Genomic DNA, 24,688 nt, shown 5'->3' with positions numbered 1-24,688 from the left:
GGGACAAGAGACCTCAAGGACCAGAGATCGTCATTCTTGTCTTGCCTGGTGGCACCTGCCTATAATCCCAGTGACTCAGAAAGCAGAGACAGGAAGACAGCCTCAGCAACTTCATGAGACCCTGTTTCAAAATAAAAAAGGGCTGGGGATGTAGACCAGCGGTAGAGCATCTCTGGGTTCAATTCCCTGTACTAAAAAACCAAACAAACAAACCTCCGTTCTTCCACGTGGAAGACAGGTGTCCTGTGCTCAGATTTTGGCTTTGGCTGTTTAACCAATACTCACTACTTGAAAAGTTCCCTGCTCATTTTTCTTATCCCTGCACTAGGGATAAGAAGGGCACTGTTGGTCCTGAGTGCCATCTTCCTATACCTGGTCAAGTCCACCATGATCTCCCACTGCACCGCAGTCTTCTCCCTCCTGGGCTCCCTGCCCTTGCCCCACTCCCAGTCCAATCTCTCCACTGAAGCTGAGTCAGGCCACAGATCTCTGCTCAGAACCCAAGGCCGTCTGGCATCATCTCACTGAGGGAACAAAGTGAGTTGTTAGAGGACACAGTGCCATGTATGAAAGGACACTACCTGTGTCTCTGCACAAATGCATTCCTGCCTTTCTATGCTGGGAGGCAGGTATGGCCTTCCACCCCATCCCCTGCTCTGTGACCCTGAGCAAGTGGCTTAATTCCCCTATGCCCATTTGCTCATTGACAAAATGGGGACGAGAATGCCTACTTCAAAGAATTGAAAAGATCTGAACTGGAAACCCACGTGTACTGCTTAGCACCACATCCGGAACACAGCGAGAGCCCCACACATTGGCCATCGCTGCGTGCAGACATGTCACATATACTCATGCAAAGCCACAAAGACACTTAAGAAGCGCTCCAACCTTAAGGCAGAAACTACAGTTTGCTTCCCTCCCACTTAACAGTATGCTTTTGGGACTGTTTATATAAGCGTCTGTGCACACGCACACACCCAGACGCACCTGCTGAACACGGATGGGGTCCTGCCAGACACCACGGCACTGGCTTTCTTCACTTACTAAGACATTCCCCATCCTACTTTGCATACTTACGTAGTTTAAATTCTTAACAATGAGTTTTTGGTATTTTATTAATATAAAAGAAAAAGTGAAGAAGAAAATATAAAACCAAATTTCTAACCCTGTCAAAACTAAGGACTGTCAAAAACTTACCCATGCCAAGCCGGAGAGAGCCCACTGGGCCAGACAGTCCCTGGTTGGCTGGGGTGCCCGTGTTCCAGCTGAGCCAGTGCCAGCAAGAGGGTCTGGGGCAGGGCAGCCCTGGCCAGTCTCGCCCTGTCAGGCTCACTGGGAGCTGGCATTTGGGCATGTGGTGCCAGGGCCCAGCTCCGAGTCTGTTCCGCGTCCCTGGGGAGCTTGGCACTGCCAATGCTCACATCCCATCTGCTGGGAGATGCGGGCCCACTCGGGACTGTCTGCTTGGCTGCTGGGGGTGGCCATCTGGGGTAGGCCAGCAGGCTGACTTGGAAGGGAGCCTGGACCCCATGCCCTGGTTAACTGGAGTTTGAGGCATGCGTGTATGGACAGAAGGACAGAGCCCTGTCTGTCCATGAGCTGGACCCCACATTCCCAGCATGGGCTCCAACCTCTTGGCAAGGAATGACAGCCATCGTCTCATCAGTCACATGGCACCTGGCACTCAGAGCTTTTGCTGCCCTGCAGTCCCTGCTGCCATTTCACGGGGCTCAGCCTGAGAGCACCTTCCTATCTGTCCAGGCACAGCTCACAGCCCATCTTACCGATGAAGACACTAAGGTACACAGGGAAAAGTCACCAGCCCTGGCTAGGGAGGGGCAATGCCAGACACTGTGATCCCTGAGCCAGAATTCAACCTTGACTGGAAAGGTACTGCGGGACAGTGGTTAAGGGCCTGAGAGCAGGGCTCTGTCGTGGCTCTGCTGCTTGTGGATCTGACAAGTGATTCTCTCAGATCCAATGTCCTCTTCTTTGGGATGGCCATCATAATGGGGAGGATGCCCTGCACCCCCCATCACAGCACAGTGGAGGAACCGTGGGTTGGTGCCTGGTACCAGCATGTGCTACGGGTCCTGATTGTCACTGTCTTTGGGCTCCTTTATTCTCTGCTCTGCTTCCATGAAGGGAAGGGCCTTCGGAAGGAGTGAGGCAAACCTTGAGGCTGCTGCCCTCCCACCAACTCCAGATGACGAGGGTCTCGGGCCTGACCAGGATGAGTCTGTGTGTGTGGCCTGTGTGTGCAAGGACAGAGGAGGGCCTGCTTGTGGGTATGAGCCTCAGGGTGGGCCACAGTCCACAGGATGTGACAAGGGGACAGTAGGCTGAGACCTATTTTGATGGCTAATTTCAAAGGGGTCTCTTCAGGTGCAGGCCCAGCACTGTCTGCTTTATGTGTACATCACTCAGCCCACATCCAACCTGTGAGCCTAGTTTTGCCAAGAGGGAAACTGAGGCTCTGAGAGAGAAAGCCATATGCCCAGGTTTCCAGAGCTGCTGGGTTAAAGAACCAGAACTTGTAAACCAGGTTTCTGTCCACCAAGCACATAGTTGCCTCAGGACCTTTGCACTACCTGTTCCTTTCACCTAGAATGTTCTTTTGCCAGGTCTTCACATGGCTCCCTCCCTATCCTTGAGGTCTTTATTCAAATGTCACCTTCCCAATGAAGCCTCCCTTGACCATCCTGTCTGAAGATCTATCCGCCCTCCACACTTATCCCCTCACCTCACTTTATTTTCCACCTTATCACCTGGTCTGGTCTTATCACTGCATAATTTAGTAGATATCTTGCATGCTGTCTGCTTCCTCACAGGAGCACATTCCCACGCCTCTTTGCTGCTCATTCACTGCTGTACCCGTGACTCCAGTCAGGGCTGGCAGGTGTGTGGGGGGTGATGACCATGAGACTTGGGGTCCCTGTGCCCAGCATGGGGTGAACTGGAGCCCCCAGAGACCGGTTTGGCGGGTGCTGGGAGTGGGAAGTGGAAAGGAACAGTCTGGAGCCAGTTTCCAACTACTGAATAGGAAGCACAGCAGGAAGATCACAGGCTGCCCCAGCACACATGCACAAGGCCTCAGTACCTGTGAGCACTGGCATTTGGAAAATCCATTCTATGTATTCTCTTTTCATTAAAAACAAAAATGCTGGCACCAAGTTATCTGAGTTCATGACTCAGGAATGGGCCAAATGTGTAATCTAGGCAGTCAGAGGCCTACCAGAGGCAGCCCTGTACAATGGCCGGAGCACAGACAATAGCTAGCCCTGTCACTTAACTGGAGGATGCCTTAGGCAACTCCTTAACTGCTGAGTCTGTTCTGTCACACATATGAGGACAAGGGTGCCTGTATCACAGAACTGTGATGAGATCTGAGTAAACACATGAAGGACATGAACAATGCCTAACAATGCAAGTGTTAAGCAGTGTGCAGTGATAACAGCAACTGCAGCCCATGCCTGCTTATTCCTACATGAATGTGGTTGTCATTTCACCCAGAAGTTGTCCATATGTCCTAACTCAGTCTGATGCTGTGTGAACTGTCACCTCGCATTCTATTGTGGTGTTCATCTGGTCAGAAAGGTGAGCAGAGGGAAAAGGGGGCTTGGGACCACCTACAGCCTGGGCATATGGTTTTGGGGCCCATTCTCAGTTGCCACAAAGCCTCTGTGAAGGTCTGTCAGGGGATGGGGTGAGGACCCTCGGTGCAGCATCTGCCAGCCTGGATGACGTCCAATACTGGGCTGGCCCCAAACTCAAAGCCCTGGCAGCAGTAGCCTACTGAGTTCCCATCAGGCCCATAGAGCTGGGGAATGCAGAGCTGAGGGAGACCCAATTTGGGTGGCCTGCCTGCTGATTGTCTCTTCTGGAAAGGTCTTCCTACTTGTGCCTTTTGGGAGTTCATCATTTCTGCCTGCCTCCCGCCACCCTTTTTGCTGAGGATCTGCCCTGCCTCCTCTGGGTGGCTCCCACAGAAGATGGAACCATCAATCGCAGTGCCCTTGGCCTGGCCCCAGGGTGGAGTTCAACCCTACAGCTAGTCAGTTTCCTCTATCACCCTTGACCACAGTGACTTGACCCAGGTGGAGACTCGTGATCCACGCAGAGCAGAAACCTGGCAGATAAGAGTTCTTCTTTCTTGATGGGAAGTTATAGATACAGAAGATCCAAGCAGTTGGTCTCCTTTTTCCAATGATATGGAGACAGCTTGCTAGTGGCAGAAGAGAATGATATTCACAATGCTAAAGAAGGTAGAGACATGCCGAGCAGAGTCGAGGAGGCAAACTGGTGACTTCGCTGGAGTCTCTGAGTCCAGCCAAACCTGAAGCTTACCCTAGCCCTGTATATTACACAAACCTGTTAATCAGTAAGAAATAGATTTTTTGTCACAATTTAGACTCACAGTAGAGCAAGGTGCACCCACCAGGCTTTCTTCCTTAGCCACAGCTGATCTTTAATCTAGGGGAAGACCTCTGGCCCAGCTGGATCACGGAATTCTCTGCTCTCAATGGAAGGACACAGTTGGGAGTGTTCTGAGCTAACAGGCACAGCAGCAGGCCCTGTTGAGATCCTCCAATTCGTGAGCGTGTGCCCAGGCTGAGGCTTGTTGCCTTCATTCTTTCCATTATGCGAGACACCTCATATCCCTCACCTCCCCTTTATTTTTATGCTAACGAGAGTTAATCTCTTGCAAAGAAACCTTGCAATCCTGGGCTCTGGATCACACCACTGGATTCAATCCCAGCCTGCCCGCTTTTCACTGATCCCATTTAAGTCAGTTAATTTGTTAGTTTCCTTCTTTGTTAAATGAAGAGACTAACAGGATCGCTCTCCTGGGGCTCCTGGGAGGATGATGGAAGAAGAAGCAGAAGCACCTAACCCCAGAACCTGGTTCAGAGTGCACAGATACGAGAAGCTGAGTTGCCATTATGATTTAGAAAATAACAGTGATGGTGAGGGGCCCTACCTCTCGGGTCCGGAAGATGATCCTGTACTGGTACTGAGGTCCGTGGTCCTTGTGGTCTTCCAGCTTCTCCCTCTTGATGCTCACAGCCACTGGTCCCAGCTTCTCGTCCACACCAAAGTAATTGGCATGCTCTGCATGGGAAGAGCAGGTGGGTTCAGAGTCAGCTGGTGGGGAAAGACAGTTCCCATCCCTGCTGATGGGAGGACGGGGGAGGGGGTGGGGTCCTGGTCACACAGATCTCATGCTTCATCACATCACTGCTCAACAGAGAACCAGAAAAAGCAAAAGCCCAACCTTCTGTGCCAACTCTGCTCTAAGTCACAGACTTAGAGAGAGCCTCTGGTGCTCTCATTTGAGAAATGGAGGCCTTGATGCTACCTGCAGTTCAGAGAGCACATGTGAGATGCCCAGTACAGTGCATGGGGTGTGACTCCCAGCACCACTGGTGTTAATCTTGCACTTGCAAGTGGTCCAGCCTTAGCCAAGTGGTTTAGTCCAGAGAGCCTCCTGCTGGCCCAAATCTGGGGTGAAATAAGATACACGGCCCAGGTCAAGTGGCTCCATTGCTTTCTCTGCAGTAAAATGGGCTTAAGGGCAGTCCTGAGGAGTCAGTGAGTTAATACTCTCCAGGTGGGACACTCAGTAACCACACGACTAAGTGTTGGCTATCACCCTAGGGCATGACATTTGTTGTGGACCACAAGTCCCTAAGCAGCACCGTTACCTGACCATGGTTCTTTAAACCCTGCTCTTTTCCCCTTAGGTGACAGAGCTTTCAGTAAGTCAATGAGCAGACCTGCTTTTTCCCCTCAATGACAGCTGTCTCCCCCTTTCCCTAAAACTTGCTGCTATCTTATAACTGTTTCAGGCAAACAGTTCTTCCCAGAGTCTCCTGCTGGGATGGGAGTGCACAGGCAGTCTGTCTTGGCTCAAGTCCACAAAGTCAGCATCCACCAATCCCAGAAAAAGGGCTCTATGAGCAGCTGCCTCTCCTTCCCATCCTGATACTTTACAAGTTGCCCCAGTTGTCCTGGGATTTGAGATCCTCCTGCCTCAGCCTCCCAGCTCATTAGGATCACAGAAATGCGCCACTGCTCCTGGCTAAAAACGATTTCTTTGTAGCCCCAGAAGCTCATAAATTACTTAAGTCATCAGTCAGTGTTTACTTAGTGTCTACTGTAAGCACAAATGGTGAACAAATGACGACGAGGATCTGTCTACTTCTCCATGTAGCCTTCTCAGTTTATTTCTCCAGCCCTAAACCTGGTTGCCAGGTTCCCAGTTTCCAGATTCTTGGTGAATTTAAAAATGAACATAAATGGCCCCCTTAGTTCCTCTAAACGATGCTTTCAGACTCAAATCTATTTTGTGTGACATTGATGCTGCCTCATCAGCTTTCTTTCTCCTGATCAGCAACCGTCTGGAACTTCTTTTTTCATCCTCTTATTTTCAATCTTGTGTTATTTTGGTTTGTGTATGAGATCCTACTATGATCAGCTCCATTCCTCACAGGCAGACAGCATGAGGGAGAAATGCATCACACAGCTACTGAGCTGCGGAACACAGGCTCCAGACCCAGGGCTGGAGCTCGTGGATGCGCTCTGAGCCCTGCAGGATGACCTAGTTGACACTTGTTATGTTTACTGGGACAGTGCTTTAAAAAAATTTTTAAATAAGTTTCTGTGGAGTACTAGCTGCCTAGCCATTATCCATTTCCCCCTCCTGTAAGATAAAAAATAAAATAAAATAAACCCTCTATTCTTGGAAGATGAAAAGAGAGACTTTGCCTAGTTAAAAACCTATACTTCCCAGCCTCTTTCCAGACAGGAATGGCCAATAAGCACAAACAGCTGGATGAAGGTTCTGAGAAAGCTCTTCAAAGGAGCCTGATTTCACATGAGGTCTGCCTATACATTCTTTCCCTTTCTTTTGGCCTGCCTGCAAATGGATGTGATGGCTGGTCCTTCAGCAGTCCCCTTGGCCCTGGGGGCAGGTCCTGTGAGGGCTGGAAGCCATATATTATTAGCCATATATTGCACTGGTGCTAAAGAGTAACCATATCAATCCTGGGTTGATGATCACCGGCCTTCTTTATATGAGACACACTTCTATATTGCTTCACCCAGTTCCTACCAGTTATAAGTGATTCTGAATACAGCTGCCAGTGTTTAAAAATTAGGAGTCAGCCGGGCACGGTAGGGCATGGCTGTAATCCCAGCAACTCGGGAGGCTGAGGCAGGAGTGGCAAGTTTGAGGCCAGCCTTGGCAACTCAGTGAGTCCCTAAGCAACTTAGCCAGACCCTGTTTCAGAATGAAAAATAGAGAGAGCTGGGGATGTGGCTCAGTGGTAAAGTGCCTCTGGGTTTAATCCCCAGTACCAAAAAATAAAATAATTTTAAAAATTAGGAAAGTCTACACTAAAACATCTGAATTTCAGGAGAATTTTGCAAAATTAGAACTGCCTGTCAACACTAGGTACGTCTGCCTTTCTTGATGACGACAATCAGCTGGAGCTGAGATGGAGCTGCCTAGGTCCTGCCAGCAGGCTTCTCTTCCGCACTTTTACTATCTGGGTCTGTGATCTCCGCACTCTGCTGTGCTACCTCCTGAGAGTGTCCCATAGCACTGATGCTGTACAAAGCCCATCTCTCCCTGGTGGTACCCTCACTTCAACCGCCTCACCTTCAAAATGGATCCAGAACCTGTCTATGAGATTGTTCTGGCTCCTGGGCTCCCGTCTTGAACTTATGCATCCTCTCCTCCTCCTGACCATTCCAAAGCCTCCTCTTTGGTCTCCCTTGTTCCTCTCTCAATCCAACAGCATGACCCAACACAGCCAGAGGGAGCCAGAGGGAGGCCAGGAGCACAGATCAGGGTGCTCCCATGTTCAGAGTCCATCTAAGTGACTGCATCTTAGGGTAGAAACGAATCTTCACCAAAGTCCACAAGAATTCCACTTATCTGTCCTTGTCACTGTTCTGCCATGGCTCCCTCCAGCCTCCCCCAGTCACTGTCCCAGCAATGCTGGGCTCCTCCCTATTCTTCCAGTGTTTAGGTCTTTTGTGCTCACTGTTTCCCATGCCAGGAATGCCATTCCCAGCTGCACACGTCTCCTGCCTCCACTCCTGCCACCTCTGAAGAGGCCCGCCTGACATTTGCAAACCCCTGGACACACTTCTCCCTCCTCTGGACGTTACCCTTCTCAGAGGCACTCGGCACCCTATGACCCCTTACCTATCTTAACTGACATTAGGTGCTGGTCAATCCTACACCCCCAGGCTCTAGAAAGTGCCTGGCACATAGCACCAAGCCCATGTTTGTTGAATAACTGGGCATCTATAGTCTCACATGGCTCTGGGTTTACAGAGCGCTAGGCAAGCCCCAGACATGGGCCGAACGCCCATCGTGGCTGGGTTCACTGCATCCCGAGCCCTGGAGCAGGCAGGTCCCATTTTCATGGCACCCTCAGAACTGAGAACCAGGGTCTGGCTCAGAGCAAATGCACGAGCAGTGGGGGTCTCAGAGACAAGCCACAGCAGGCCCACCCACCCGCCCACCCAGGTCACCTTTGCCCACAAAGTAGTCCTGGTAGTAGCGGGCACCCAGGTCCACGTGCTCGATGCTATACTGCCGGGGCCGACTCTGTGTTCTTTGTTGCTCCTTTGGCACTTCCAGAACCGAGATGCTGGCGTTGGTCCGGTAGGCGCTCAAAGTGGGCTCCGCCAGGTGGCCCTCTGCCCTGCCTGGGGAGCCCACAGAGGCCCGGGAGAAGCTCACGTTGCGCTCGCACTCCCCTCCGATCTCGTTGCGGAAGTGTGGGCAGCTGAGCAGCAGGTCATTGCTGTTGTCATCGCCCAGGTCCTGCTCCAAGTTCTCTTTGCAGTTCAAGTCCTCTGTGCTGGTGAAAGCTGGGTCCAGGCCCCCGAGGCTGTGGGCCCGTGAGGCCGTGACAGACGCCATGGCAGAGGCGGCAGAGGCAGCTGAGGCCCCCGTGGTGGTGTTCCGCCGCTGGGCCACTGACACGCGGTTAGCAGCTGCCTCATTGAGGTCAAACAGCATGCTCTGCACGTCAAAATGGGCAAAGCTCTTCTGGCAGACCCACGGCCTGCTTGCTTCTGGAGGGCTCCGACCCTCTTCAGCCTCCCCCAGAGGCCGCCCTGCTTCCCCTTCGGGTTTACTGCTTCTCAGCTTCCGGAAGATGGATGAGTCCACTGTGTCGCCACTGCCCAGGCCCCGCACGGGTTTCTTTCGGGTCTTCTCCTTCTCCTTCAGAGGCTGCAGAAGGAGACTATCTTTGGAGGGCTGTCCATTGCGGGGGTCTCCCTTGGCTCCACAGCCACCCACTGAGAGGTGAGAGCCAGGATCTGCCCGCAGGAGCTCGCTGAGGTTCTGGGAGCCCCGGGCCTCAGGCTGCTCGCTGCGGAACTCGTTGAGGATGTCGAAGAAGCTCTGCTCGGGCACGCCCTGCACATCAATGGAGGAGGTGCTGCCATATTCTCGGAAGAGGGGCAGTGCCCCTGTGTGCCGGGCCCCCCGCGGCTCCCCGGGGTCCTCTACATCACACTCACTGAGGGTGATCTCACTACTGCTGCGGTGCCGCAGAGGAAGGAAGGCCTTGCCGGGGGACCGGGGCCACCCATCCTGGAATTCCACATCTTTGGACCTTCTCCTGGAGAGTCGGTGGAAGGCTCTGGAACCTGAGGAAGCTGAGGTGCTGGCAGTGGGCTGTCCATTCTGTATGCTCCTCATGGAATGAGCCACCTTGGTGGCCTTTGTGACATCTGTGTCCTGTGAGGGGCTTGGGTTGTTTTGCTCTCTCAGGGCCTCTCGCTTGGGTGGCCAGTCGGCCACTCGTGCACGTACGCCCATCTTGGGCATTGCGGGAGTGGTGGGGCTGGGGCGGGTGGTGGCGGTAGCTGGGCTCTCACCAAGTGGTTGGGACATGCTGCCATTCTGGGCCCAGAATCCCATGGGAGTGTAGTCCCCTGTGTGTGGCCCAGGGAGGACATCGGCGCCTCTGGCCCCACAGCCGGCTGCCAGGTCCACGCCATCACTGGGAAGGGGCCGATAGGTGGTCATAGTCCACGGGCACTGGAATGCTGCTGGCCCCTGGAAGCTGTGGTGCAACTCTATGGGGTCCCCTGGCTTTCAGCCATTGTTCAGGGCTGCCAGTCCCAGGATGAAGGATGCTGGCCCCTGAAACCTGACGCAAAGGTTGTGAGTCTGTGGAGTCCAGCTCTCCACCATCGCTGTGGACAGCTGAGCCAGGGCAACTTCAGGAGGCAGGTGCTGTCTCGGGGGCTCCAGACAGAGTCGCTCAGCAGGGCAGAGCAAGTAGCAGCTGTGGGCAAGGGCTGGCCGGCGGCAAGGGTGTCTTCCCCGCCATGCTGGAATGGGAGAAAAGGAAGATGTGAGATGTCTTGAACATGCTACTGCTCCCACAGAATGGGGAATGTGGCTTTTTTTTTTTTTTTTTTTTGACAACTTCACTCATTTTTAAAAAGTCTTTATTATGGAGATTCTCAATCACATTCAAAAGCAGAGAGAAGATTATAATGAGCCAACCGCAAGCTCTGACAACCATTAGCTATTTACCACTACTCTTTGATCTATTTGACCAATCTTTTTTTTTTTTTTGGACAATATTTTATTTTTTCCAGTGATGGGGATGGAACCCAGGGACTTGTACAAGCTATACAAGTCCCTCTAGCTGAATTATACCCCAAGCCCTGACAATCCCAGACATCAGGTCATTTCACCCATACTTTACCTTATATCTCTAGTAGGAAAGATCTTTAAAAAATAACCATGATAACAACTGTCATATCCATGCAAATTAACAAAGTTTCTTTATTATCTTGCAGGCCTGTATGCATTAGATGCACCCCCCCACCCATGCCTTTTGTTGAGCTGGTTTGTTGAAGGAGGATCCAACAGGACCTGTACTCTGCTTCAGCATATGTTTTCCTTCTCTTTACTCTAAGCAGGCACCTTCCTTTATTTTGATGCTGTCTGCTTGTTGAAGGAATGGGGTCACTTGTCCTGTATAATTTCACTTTTGGGATCCCTGCGGTGCCATTTAACATGTTCCCCTTCCCCTGTATTTCCTGTGAACTGGCGGTGGCATGTAGAGGGCAGACTACTGTCCATCTGCTCTGCAGTCCACCTGACCCAGCCACAGTGCCAGAAAGGAAGTGAAAGGGAGGGATGAGTCACCAGGAGCCGAGCCCCTGGAGCTGGGGGAGGGAAACCTCAAAGGAAGCGTCTCCAGCAATCTACGTGATTAACAGATTCTGTGAGCCTTACAGTAAGGTGGATTCCACCGCTTCTGTGCTGAGATCTCCCTGGTGACTCCTTACTGCACTAAAATGAAATCTAAACTCCTTTCGCTGGCCCACAGCCCATAGGATCTGGCCCCTGCCAGTCACCCTGACATCTCTTCCCAACATGCTGGTCTTTTCCGTTCCTCCAACATACCAATCCAGGATTTTTAGGTATCTTTCCTTAGTTTTCCACCAGGCTGGCTCCTTCCCACAATGGCAACTCTTAAATGAAGACTTCCCAAAGCACTCAGTGTAGAAAGAGAAGACCCGTCTCCTCTAAGCCTTTCTCTACCACCCACGGCTTGCTTTCTGCTTTTCTTAGCAGTTGTCAAAAGCCAAAACAATTTTGTGCTTTATCCGTTCACCATCTCCACTGCTGAACTGTCAGCTCCAGCATGGCAGGGTTGACTGTGCTGCCCACGGAGGCATCCCCCGTACCCAGACCAGTGTCCAAGACCCTTGGCCACTGCTTCTTGTATGAATGAGCAAACAGGCAGCCTCTGCCTAATGTGGGGTTAAACACATCCTGATTTGCAGGCCTCTGGGGAAGGGAGTTCATGCTTCTGTCCAGCAGTGTAAAACATTCTGCAGGATCACCTCCTTTTGTTTTTACTTTGAACTTGTGGAAGATGAAACTCCCTTCTGGAGAGCAAGGGAAGTGGCTTACCATCTGAGATTGAGCTTGTCAGCTTCCCTGGTAGCCTTGCCCCCTTTCACCTGCCAACACAACTGGCAGTAGGGTGCTGGGAAGGGCTGGGCATTGGCTCAAAATAACCAATAACTTTTCTGTCCTTTGGAATCTAGAGGCAGGAATGACATGACCATTCAGGCCAACAACTATTGCTACTTACCATGCAAGAAAATGGGAGGCATTTCCTACCTGGGGTCCAAAGGTAATGAGTGAAACAGGGAGAGAAACCAAGAGGGGAGCGTGAAGCAGATTCATGGAACAAAATAGCAAGGAGAGCCCACACTCTGAGGAAGTGAGGACCAGAGGGTGAAGCGGAAGGTGAGGGCAGAACAAGGGGGCATCTTTCTTGCTGGTGTCCCACAAGCAAAGAAACATTCCTGAAGACATCCAGGAAGGCAATACAGGGATGGGTCAAAAAGGGGAGGAAACAGGGGAACCCACAGGGTCAGGTTACTTAAGGGAGACAGAAGAGAGGCCAGGAAGAGCCCATGGTGAACCAGATGCAGGGGCATATGCCAAGAGGCTGGTGGGCCTCAGCTCCCTCCAACTGCATCTTTCAGGAACAAGGATGCCAAATCACCTGATTGGAGATCTACAAATGTATGTAAAATCTCCCAAGTAGAAAAGCAAAACTAACAGTGATAACAATAGCACTAAATTACCATGCACAGAATTTCTAGAAGGATTTTTAAGTTGGATACAATGGTGCATGCCTGCAAATTCTAGCAGTCTGGAGGCTGAGGCAGGAGGACTGGGAGTTCAAGGCCAGCCTCTACAACTTGACATTATTTCAACCATCACTCTCAGTGGTACAGTGCCTAAGAGACCCTGAGCTCCATCCCCAGGTACAAAAGAAAAGAAAGTACTAACGGAGGTGCCTCTGGTGAAGGGAACCATGTGTCTGTCCCCCGACTCCCATGTCCTTCCCGATTCATTTTTTATCCTTTGCATATTTGCTCCTAAACATATTACTGGCCTTCCACCCCATGAGAATGGAAGCCCTGTTGTGCTCCCTCAATCCACTCTGTGCTGTTCTGTGAGCACACAGATGTTCAAGCAGGCCCTGGTCTCTGCATAAATTCTTTCCCTGAGCAGGTGCAGCTGAGTCTCTCCATGACTTTTTTTTTTTGTACTGGGGATTGAACCCAGGGGCCCTCAAACACTGAGCCACATCCCCAGCCGTTTTTTATATTTTATTTAGAGACAGGGTCTCACTGAGCCTTGCTAAATTGCTGACATTGGCTTTGAACTTGCAATCCTCCTGCCTCAGTCTCTCAAGCTGCTGGGATTACAGGCATGCACCACCACACCTGGCTTCCCGTGACATTCTGAGGCTGAGTGGTACCCATAGCCTCTGGAATTCAGGGACTGTGCACACTAGTCCCTTTCAGCTGTCTGCTGTGGTACTCCCCTTCCTAAAAACAACCAGATTGTCCTGACAGGGAGCCCCATTATGAGAGGAGAGTAATGTGCACACAGTAACCAGACACCTGAGCTCAAACTCTGGTGTGCCATGGAGCCAGTTTTAATCTGTAAAATCGGATAATACCCCTTACCTCACTGCCACTGCTATCACAAGCTGACTGTCCCTAATATGAAAATCCACAATCCAAAATGTTCCACAAGTGGAAAACTTCACACCTGAACTTAAGAGCCAGACTGCAGTCAAACTGAAATGCTGCATCAAATTACCTTCCAGCAATGTGTATAAGGTGTGTATAAAACATAAATGAATTTCACATTTGGACCTGAGTCCCACCCACAAGACATCTTATTAGGCATATACAGATATTCCACAATCTGAAAAATCCCAAATCCGAAAACATGTACGGTTCCAAGCATTTCAGACAAGGATGTGCCACCTGCATTATTCTTCGGTGCATCTTTGGTAGGAACTCTTCCCCCAATTATAGAATCACAGTGGGTGGACAGAGTGAGTGAGTTCGGTGTCCTCTCCTGGGACCCTGTGCAAGGTCACAAGAAACTAGGCCAACTTTGCTGTGGATCCAGATTCCTTCCCTCCAGAGCCCCCTGGCCCTTACCTGTTCTCTAAAATTGCTCCTCTGACCTCCTGGTGATTCTGTGAGTTCCTGCTAAGTTCTGTTTCTGTTGAAGATCGCCACGTTTGGCTTTTGCTACTGGCTTCTGAGGGGCCTGGCTAGCACAGGGGCTGTGTGCAAGGAACGCTGACAGGAAACAGCAGGGTGGCCTTGGAGACAGCAGTAAAGCAAGAAGCAAGTGGCAGTGGTGGAGTCAGCCAGGGTGCACTCTGCAGTCAGTGGTGGCTGGGACAATGCAAACATGTAACTTGCTAGGAGGTCAGATACGGGCTCAGGGTTGGTGTGGCCGACAGGCAGATGCTCTCCCCTTTCCTTTCTGCCCCTGCAGTGTGCTGCTGATGAACAGTTTTTGTCTTATTGTCTCACGGTCACAAGCTGGTGGGCCACACTTCTCAATGAACCAATGTCAAGGGAACAGACAGGGCTGGTGTAAGAGTGCTCTTCTTACCTGACTGACCATGAGGAGGAATAATCATCTTTCCCTGAACAGCCCCTGATCCCTGACCTCATATTTCTTTTTTGCAGGGTGTGGGAGAGGGTGGTACTAGGGATGGAACCCAGGGTCCTGTACATATGAGGCAAATGCTCTATCACTGAACTACATTCCCAGCCCTTTCTATTGACACAGTGTCTTACCAAGTGACCCAGGCTGGCCTTGAACTTGTGATTCTCCTGCCTCAGCCTCCTGAGTAGCGGGGATTACAGGCGGGCACCATCATACTAGGCTGACCTCAACACTTTCAGGTCCATTGGCCAGAATGTGGTCCACGGTCCCTTCAGTTGCAGAGGAAGCTGGCAGAGCCATAATCTGTGATCACGCTGACCACCTGTGGGGACTTAACCAGGGTCTACTAGGAGAGTAGATAATCACTGGTTGTTTGGGTTCCCAGACTACAGCTTGTTTTTTAAAAATTTTTACAGTACTGGGGATTGAACACAGGGGCACCCTACTACTAAGCTGCATCCTTGGCTTTTTTTATTTTTCATTTTAAGGGTGCTACTAAGTTGCCAGAGTTGGTCTTGAACTTGTGAATCCTCCTGCCTTGGCCTCTTGAGTTGCTGGCCAGACTGTCACTTGTGCAGATGTGGGGAATTCCAAGCTGAGAAGGTAGTCCCACTTTAGCAGGCCCCCAAACTCTGAAGGCTAGAACAGCAGACAAGCACTGCAGCCTTGGTGTCCTCACTCCAATAGGCCCTGCTCTGTGGACAGTGTCTGCTGGGGCCTCTGAGGGCAGGGAGAAGGGGAAAACACGAGCCTGCCAGTGGTAGACATATATGGTTTGCTTCCATGGCCTCTTTGACTCCTTTTCCCAACAACAGTCCAGAGTTCCCTTTGGAGATCAGCTCTCTTCAACTGTCACCCAACATGCTAGAGATAAGGAACCTTCCCTGGCTCAGGAACAAACTACGTGAGCCAGTCAGAAAGAGTGACGACGTTTTGCCAGGGTTGGAGTTGAAGACTGCTTTTCCTTCTCATCCTGCAAGACGTGAGGGATGCAGTCACTCCAGTCACCTTCTGAATATGAGGCAAGAGTCATCAGTAAAGGGAGCCAAGTTAGAATGTGGGCACTGCAGTCATCACTGGGGTCTGCACATCAAGTTGGACATGAAGCCAGCTCTATTCCACTGTCCACCAAGGAACATTTTAGTTATATAACAAAATAACAACACACACACTCACAAACATCTGTAACAGCAACTACTATGAAAACAATCCTTCTGTGGGCTAGGTCCTTTTCTTGGCACTTTACATTTGTGAATTATTAAGTGCCTCCTCTGCACCACTATGAATGAAGAGAAGTCACAGAAATGAGACAGGAAATGGTGGTGTGCTGAGCGCTACTCTAGCTGAGATGAGGTAGGCAAGACTCACTGATCTGCTGCGGGCAGGGCACTTGTATTAGACAGCTCTCTACCACTCTGACAAAATACCTGAGATAAATAACTTAAAAGGAAGAAAGGATTATTTTGGTTCACTGTTTCAGAGGTTGCTTGGCCCTGTTGCTTTGGGTGGTGGTGAGGCATAACATCATGGCAGGGGGCATGTGGTACAGCACCTCATGGTATCAGAGAAGCAGAGACAGAGAGGAAGGAGAGGGTGGGGTCTCAATATCTCCTTCAAGGACATGCTCCCAGGGACCTATCTTCCTTCTACTAGACCCCACCTTTTAAAGGTTCCATCATCTCCCAACAGTGCCACAGGCTGGAGACCAAGACTTAAGCACTTGAGACTTTGGGAAACATTCCAGACCGAAGTCATAACAGTATCTAATTGCACTGGATATGCAGCTGAGCAACGCTACTGTGAATGGGCAGGAAGTCTGGGAGGAGCCAGCGAACGGGTTCAGATGGCGTTGTTCAAGGCAGGGGTTCTGCCCCCAGCTATACCTCAGAGGCACCAGAGGAGCTTTTTAAAAAATACAGGTGTCTGTCCACACCCCATCCCCAGAGATTTTGTCACCTGCTCTGGGGTAGGACCCAGGCTGAGTGTCTCTTAAAAAGTTCTGTAGCTGGTTCTAGAAGAACCAGCACTGAGGACACAATGAAGAGAGAACAAAGTTAAGAGGGTCTGACACCAAGCCGGAGAAACTATAAATCTGAGAGGGTGGACAGGTGAGAGAGCCAGATGTGAGCTGGAGTAGGACCAGCAGGGAGGCAGGACGGCAGGTATGACTGAAGCCTGGGCAGTAGCTGTGATCTGGGGTCAGTCAACTGGTCAACTAGGCTGGAGGCTGCTGAGAGGGTCAGCATGGTGACATTACTGGTTATGAAGGGCCCTGGCAATCTTTGCAGGATGTACTTCAGGGGAGTATTCTTCTGGGGAGCCTGGTTTACAACCCCAGCCGCCTGGTTTACAACCCCAGCCTCCTGGTTCCCCAGGCTGCCAGGACTGTCCTCCTGCTGGTCCTTCATACCCCAGGCTCAATTCCTCCCTCCCTCCCTCTGCTGAGCTCCCATGGGTCTACCAAACTTGGTCTGCTGGATTTTTAAGCTTCTGAACGAACATCTTGTGTGCTCCCTGAACTCTGGATAGCTCCCGTCTAACATCTTGTCCTTGCCCGTGGGTCAGGTAGGGAGAAAAACAACAGCAATGGCAGTACTAACAAGAAGCTGACACTGACAAGTTCTCTCAGCACGCTAGGCTCAGGGAAACACGTCGGCGTGCATCAACTCACGTGTGATCACAACCCCACACCACAGGGACAACTACCATGCCCACCTCACAGACGAAGAAAGGGTACGTGGCCAAGTCACACAGCTACCAGGTGGAGCAGCTGGGACTCAAAGCTCAACAGTCTGGCTGCCACCTTTCACCACGACGTTTCAGATAAAAAAGGGGCAGCTGCAATCAGAGTGTTGTGGAAACACGTGAGTGATGAAAGTCTCTTCGAAATCAATTCACGTGGACAGAATTCTAGAAAGCTCAGTGACTGCAAGTTAAGGACCTTTTTTTTTCCTTGATGTCTTCCCTACCTTATTGGAAGTTTGAACATACATGGGACCATTTTAGAGTTCCCTCAGGAACCAAGATGGATGGAAATCTTAGAAATCTCATTAGGAAGTGCTGCAGCAAAGGCTGCTCCATCTGCCCAAGAGCTATGAGCAGGGCCTCACCATGCTCATGAAAACTTGCACTTTCATATTTAATGCCAAAGAACCAGAAGATTGGTGTTTCTAATTGAAATCTTCCCTGGCATCCAGGAGGGGCCCTCATTTCCATGCAAGGAATAAGGGCGGTTTGCACAGGGAAGAACAGCTGTTTACAGCTGTTACATTCCAATTGGCAAGACTTCCACAAAGGTCAGAGGTCCCAAGTGACCTGACCTGCTTACAAGTGTGTTAAATCATTACACTTTTCCTAAACCCTGGGGGAAATAGGAAGGATGAGTTAAAATTATGTGTGGACATTTTAGGTATATCTATTTTGTTTTAATCCAGCAAATTCTATCTATGAGAATCTGTCTTCAGGAAGACACCCCATCACACACTGGGGTGGTTCGATGCAGGGAGGCTCACACTGCTGTAACACAGAAGAGTTGTGAACAGCCAAAATGCCTGTCAGTGGAGGCACCATCTTGGTCTCTCTACTGGGGGGCGGGGAGTGTGGGGATGGCAAGGCATGTAATAAAGCGAGGCAGAGCTACGGGTAACTTATGCAAGAGACCCACGCAGCCTGCAGTGAATGAGCGTAGCTCATGCTTAGTGAGTGCCTGCTGCACACCAGCACGCAGAGGGCTTTACGCATGATTCTCATGACAACCCTGGGAGGGAGGGACCAACGCCAACCTCATTTTAAAATCAAAGCAAAGAAGGTCAGAGAGGCTGAGACCCTTACCCAAAGTCACTTGGCTAGAAAGTGGTGACACTGTGATTCAAACCCAGGCAATCCAGCTTGACAGTTATGCTCATTTACTCTAGGCAGTTCCTTAAGAAGGGAAAGAGGCAAGGTGCAGAATAGTTTGTGTGTAGGGATAGATGGAGACCTAGTAAGTGTGTTTTGCATGCCTTCTTCCAGAACTTTCTCTGTGGCTGCAAGGAAATGCTCACAATTGCATAGGGGAGAATGTCTCAGGGTTGAAATTTCATTTTTAGTTTTAAAAGTGAGCATGTAAGGGGAAATTATGGCGAGTTAAAAATCACCCCTCCAAAAGCCTTCCCTTCTAGAATGCAGATAGAATGGGAGATTCACTAGCTCATGACTGGCAACCAGCCCCCACACTGGCTCTGCTCCCAGGTCTGCGGACTTAACCACACCCATCTTTCCAAACAGCAGATTCCTCAAAGCCGGGGGAGATGCTCATACCCCATCTTTTCTGGTCCTGGGGACTGAACCTAGGGGTGCTTTATATTGAGCTACATCTCCAGCCCTTTTTATGTTTGACACAGGGTCTTATTAAATTGCTGAGGCTGGCCTTGAACTTGTGATCCTCCTGTCTCAGGCTTCTGAGTTGCTGGGATTACAGGTGTGCACTGCCACGCCCAGCTCACACCCCATCTGTGTTCATGTTCTCCCGGTGAAGCGGAGGCTGTGCTCACCCCAAATTCTTAGGCTGTAATGTTTTTATTTTACTCTTTCACATGAGTTAGAACCTCATGATTACATGCTTATAAATGAAATTTAACAAAAAGTCAATAGGTTAATGCTGTCAAGAGTTGCTTTTTAAACTTATCACCAGAACTTGAAGATTTTTCCTGATGTGGCAGCTGCAGCATAGTGGACAGAAGCAAAGACTGCCCAGGTCCAATGCCCAGCTCTGCACTTAACTTCCTGGACTAGCCTCTCTATGCCTCACTTTTCCCATCTGTAAAATAGAAATAATAATATGGCTTAACTCTTTAAAAAAATTTTTTTTAGTTGTAGATGGACCAAATATCTTTATTTTATTCACTTATTTTTTTGTGGTGCTGAGGATCGAATCCAATGCCTCACCCATGCAAGGCAAGTGCTCTACCACTGAGCTACAACCACAGCCCCACAGCTTAACTCTTACTCAGAGGCTTGGAATATCCCTGTCACAGTCTAATCCCAGCAGATTGGGAGGCTGAGGCAGGAGGATCTCAATTTGAGGCCAGCCTCAGCAATAGCAAGGCCCTAAGCAACAGCAAGATCGTTGCAAAAAACAACAACCCTGGCACAGAGTGATATATAAATACTAGTTGCTATCACTTTTACTTATATAATAATAATTTTAAAAATTTTGAGCAAACCAAATGTGGCCTTGCAATGACCTGTTGTTCCCCTGGGCTCAAGGGCTAAACAGTCCAGACTGGTTCCTCTTGAACAAGAGGATCATACCCTGTCTTCCTGGCAGCCCCAGAGCCTGAGGCAAGGGGAGGTGGCCCCCTGAGTCTCTGTGGGGCCGGGTGTTGTTACCTCCCCGGAAGCACATGTGGCTTGAGCATCTTGTTCCAATTCTGGGTTAATCCCACTCGCTTCAAATGAGACTTTGAAACGTACAATTGGAAAGGGATGCTTCCTGGTGTGTACGTGCACACGCCAGGCCCACCCAGGAGCTGCAGACATGCTGTGGTGGGGGGATAAGGTGATGGAACCGGGCCATGGGCCTGAGAGGCCAGATGGGGGCCTCTGTTGTTGGGGTGACCACTCCAGGGGAGGTTTAACTGGGGTACTATCACTGCTCCAGGCTGCCCTTGAAGGACCTCACTGGCTCTAGTCAAGTTCGGTGTCAAGCCACAGGCACTGGTGTGGCTATCTTGCTTATTTTTAATACTGGAACTTTTTTGGCCAACAGTTACAGACCGGAACTGCCTGAGCAGTCACGTAGGTGACACCTACAGCCATCGTGCAGGCAACTCCGGGGTCCATGGGGCTGCCAGGATCCCACTTCAGGATCTGCTCCTGGGGGCCACTGCCTAGGCCAGACTGATGACTAAATATTTAATGTGTCCCCTACAGGGATTGCTCCTGTGTAGGAGATGGCATCTGGTCAGCATGGAGTCTGACTTGCAAACTAATTCCAGCTAACTGTCACCGAAACCTGCTAACATCACATCTGCTGGGCCTGGAGATTAAATCAATATTTAGCAATCTTGATTAAACAGAGTCAGGGAATCCTTGTAACAGAACATCTGTTAAAGCCCTGTTCTTTCCATCTTGCTCTTGGGGGGCCAGGCCCAGGGCGTTTCTGGCTCTGCTTGTCCTCACCTGAGGATGATTTTAGACTAGAGAGGATGGGGCAGCAGTAGAGCCCCCATGAATGCCATGGCCAGGAAGGTTTCCAGCAGGGGGACGGGAGGGGAGGACACTGAGGACAAGGGACATACATACAGCGGGGCCTTGTTCTCCTGGGTGGCACCCAGCTGCCAGCAGTCATCATCCATCACTATAACTGGCCCTGACAGAGGTCCACCAAGAGCCAGGCCCTGTGCAGAGCACGTGGCAGGAACCACTGCGCTCGAGATTTCTAATGACCCTCTGAGGTAGGGTTGTGGACCCTCACAATGGGACAACGAAGGTCCAGGGAGGGTCCACAAAGAGAATGAGAGGAAGGGCTGGGGTCTGAAGCTGGGCTGGGCTGATTCCAGAGCCGGCCCGTGGCCGCTCATGAGACTGCCCCACCTGAGAGCACAAGCTGTCAAGAGGGAACAAAACTTGGCATTTATGGAGCCAAAAGCCCAGGGTGGAGGCTGCTCTAATGGGGCAGTTCCTGGGCTACCCCTAGCAAGCGCAGTCCCCACTTAACAAGCTCTGGCCTCACTCCTGGCTCCACCGAAGCGGTAGCATCCCAAGGAGGGGGCCCCACTGTTGTTTCCATTTTACAGAAGGAAACACTGAGGCTCAGAGCGGTAGGTTACCTGCTAAAGGTCGCACAGTGAGGTGAAAGGCAGAAGTGGGACTTGAACTCCCGTATGTGGATCCATGGTCATCATAACACTGTCATCTCCAAAAAGAGCAGGGGCATAGCCACCAACGCAATGGGCACCCAGTTACCCAGCCATCCACCCGCTGGTGATTTAAGCAGAATCAGGCTTCTACTCTGGCATCAGGTTACCGGGATTGAATTCCAGTCCCAATATGTACCAGCGAGAATGACAGTGACACCTCCCAGACTGCTGGCGTGTCCAGTGAGACGTTCCCAGGAAGGCACTCTGCACAGTAGTGGCACCTGACCAGCACTCAACACATCCTTACTCAAGATGTTGAAAAGCATCCATAGTGGCAAGGGCAGCTGCACTCAGCACTCTGACAGGGCTGATCAAACACCCGCCAGACAGGATCACTGCTCTATTCCCAGCACCCAGAACAATGCCCAGGTCAAGGTGTCCTCCCCAAGTTATTTCTGAACCCATGAAAACAAAAACACCTAACCAAATGTGGAGGACACACCTGTAATCCCAGCTACTTGGGAGGCTGAGGCAGGAGGAAAGTTCAAGGCCAGCCTCTGGAACTTAGTGAGACCCTGTCTCAAAATAAAAAAAGAAATTGGTCTGAGGAGGGAGCTCAGTGGTGGAGTGACCCTTGGGTTCAATCCCAGTGGAAGAAAGGGAAGAGGGGAGGAAGGGAGGGAGGAAAAAGAAAAGAAAAATCCAACCCAGTTGAATAACCAATTAGCCAGTCAACTAGCCCAGGCCAAGCAGCCTCGACCTGGTCCCACTGTTAACCTCTCCCCAGAGTCCAGGTTCCAACATCTGCAGGGAGTGGGGAAGCTAAGGAATTGGCAGACTACTTGGCGGGTGGGGAGAATGAAGCAGATAATAAACCACCCACAAAACAAAACAAAACAAATCACTGGCATGAGGGGCAGGCATTGTTCTGGTCCCTAATTTGCATGTCCTCTAGGGAGAACTCACAAAGCGTCTGGTCCAGTCTCACCATGACCCTGAAGCAGAATCTTACAACGGAACTGGCTGCTTTAATCAGAGAACAAACTCAGCCCACAAAGTAATTCAAGAGTGATATACTCTTTCACACTGAAATTAAAAACAAGTATGTATCAAGTGACATATTTTGAATCTCTTTACCTCTCTCCCTCCCTTCCTCCCTTCCTTCCTCCCTTCCTTCCTTCCTTCCTTCCTTCCTTCCTTCCTTCCTTCCTTCCTTCCTTCCTCCCTTCCTTCCTTCCTCCCTCCCTCCTTCCCTCCCTCCTTCCCTATTTAGGTCAATGGGAGGAAAGATCTGGAAGGCTAACAGTGGTTCCCTTTGGGCAGGGATTGAGAGTATGCTTATATGACTTCAGATCTATCCTCCAGCCTGAGGCTCCCAAACTTCCCAAATCCCTCGCCTTCCACTGAGGCAGAGCACAGACCACCTGTGCTCTTTCTTAAAGATGGTTCTTTTGGTCAACTCACTTATGAAAGCCTCCGTAATACCAGTGGTGGATTCATTCTATTCTTTCTAACACTAAACAATTAAACAAAATGCACAAAGAATAGCATTTGTAAAGCTCCCCTATGTCAATGAGTTTTAGGCCTAGAAATGTGTGGACACCTCACATCCCCCAGACACGATGCTGAGCAAGAAGTCAGAGAGAGCAACATTCATAGCTTATGACTCTGTTTACAGGAACTTCAAAGCCATGGGAATTGGAACTGGGTCACTTGGAGGTGCTCACATATAGGAAGAGACCAGCAAATGGTGACCACAGATGCCTGAAGAGCGATGGTTGAGGGGAGGAAGAGTCCTGGGGGCTCTGGGTGGTGCCATGGTTCTACATTTCTCCACCTGGGCTGATGTGGGCACTTGCTTTGTCATTCTTCATTAAATGGCATGTAGCTGTCCCTTGGTATCCACAGGGGATTGTTCCCAACCCCCTGAGGACACTGAAATCTGCAGCTGCTCAGTCCCTTATACAGAAAGTCACAACATCAGTTTCTGGCCTGTCAGAGCTCATGCTCCTTGCACTTTAAACCATCTCCCGACAGCACGCATGCCATCACACTGCTATGCTAAGGAATAACAGCAAGGAAAAGCTCTACGTGTTCAGCAAGGATTTTTTTTTTTTCTTTTCAAATACTTTTGTATTTGAATCTGCAGACACAGAAGGCCGAATGTATCTGTTTTGCACATTTCTCAGTTAACTATGTTACATTTCACAGTAAGTTTTAAAGTCTTCTGCATTGTGCAGGTTATTTAGATAGGAACTTTAAAAAATATATGTATGTATTTTAAACATCTAAGCTGTTGGATCACCCTCTCTGAAGCCCTGAAGATTAGCCCAACCCCTCTTCTGGCTTGAGGGTCATTTCTCTCCTGCATAAGGCTTCCACCGCCATACTGCAGGACACTCCACCTGCCTGAGCACCAACCCTCTGGGCACGCCAGGAAGGTGCAATCTCCTAGCCAGGAGCAGACAGGAGAGCGGGGCTTTATCCATAGTAGTGGCCTCAGGGCAGCTTACCAAGGACAGCTGGGGACAGAGGGGAAGGGGCTGCCCTTTGCCTGACAGTTCTGTCTTCTTTACCACAGTGGGGGAGACACGTGGGCAGAGGGGCTGGGGGCCAGGCCACTGGAATGTATATCCCAGCTCGGCCCCTGCAGTAATGCCACAGAAGATTCCAGAGGAACCTAGTTCTGATCCTGACTGGGTGCAAAAGGCCTCTTCTAAGGCCCACAGGACTGGCTGGCAGATGGTGCTGTTTGCACAACTCCACAAACATCCCACCCTGGACCACACATAGGACAGGTATACAGGCCAGGTAGGCAGGGGCAACAGGGACACCAGGAGAACAGGGGAATGGCATTCCTACAGCATGGAGGAGACCAAGATGCTGGCAAATCAGTCCCTCTCCCAGGATGACAGACTTAAACTGCCCTCAGTTGGTGGAACCTTTCTAGAGGCAATTTGGCAATAGCCTTAAAAAATGTTCCTACCCTTTGAACCAGTAATGCTACTTCTGGGAATTGATCCCAAAGAAATAATTACAGATGAAGAAAAAAATAATTTCATGGCATTGGATATAAAGTACAACAAAAACAAAAGAACAGAACCATCCCCCACGACGGGCACGAGGGGCCCGGGTAACCAAGTTCGTGCACATCCTACAGCTGTGAACGTGAACACTCGTGTGCTGACACAGTCGGAGAAAAGGCTGCAAGGAAATTCAGATTTGGTGCTGGGATGATCAGTGGTTTCTGAAAGTGTGTCTGTATTCCTTTCTGTATCTTTTTGAA

At 50.4% G+C, this 24,688-nt stretch overlaps 1 protein-coding gene across 6 annotated transcripts in view; it reads right to left on the bottom strand.

Annotated features, from left to right (window-relative positions):
• Window positions 1–24,688, bottom strand: part of Sipa1l3 (signal induced proliferation associated 1 like 3) — a 223,067-nt gene that overhangs the window by 80,239 nt on the left and 118,140 nt on the right. For all 6 annotated transcript variants that reach the window (XM_047530128.1, XM_047530134.1, XM_047530130.1 and 3 more), the window contains 2 exons: window positions 8,548–10,368; window positions 4,982–5,112 (listed from right to left, as the gene is read on the bottom strand). In XM_047530128.1, the coding sequence (XP_047386084.1) occupies window positions 4,982–5,112; window positions 8,548–10,060 (1,644 nt within the window). In that variant the 5' untranslated portion in view covers window positions 10,061–10,368. The remainder of the gene's footprint in view (window positions 1–4,981; window positions 5,113–8,547; window positions 10,369–24,688) is intronic.

This window comes from Sciurus carolinensis, chromosome 16 (genome assembly GCF_902686445.1).
Source record: "Sciurus carolinensis chromosome 16, mSciCar1.2, whole genome shotgun sequence".
NCBI lineage: Eukaryota > Metazoa > Chordata > Mammalia > Rodentia > Sciuridae > Sciurus > Sciurus carolinensis.
The sequence above is the reverse complement of the archived record's forward strand: the minus strand, read 5'-3'. Positions and strand labels throughout refer to the sequence as shown.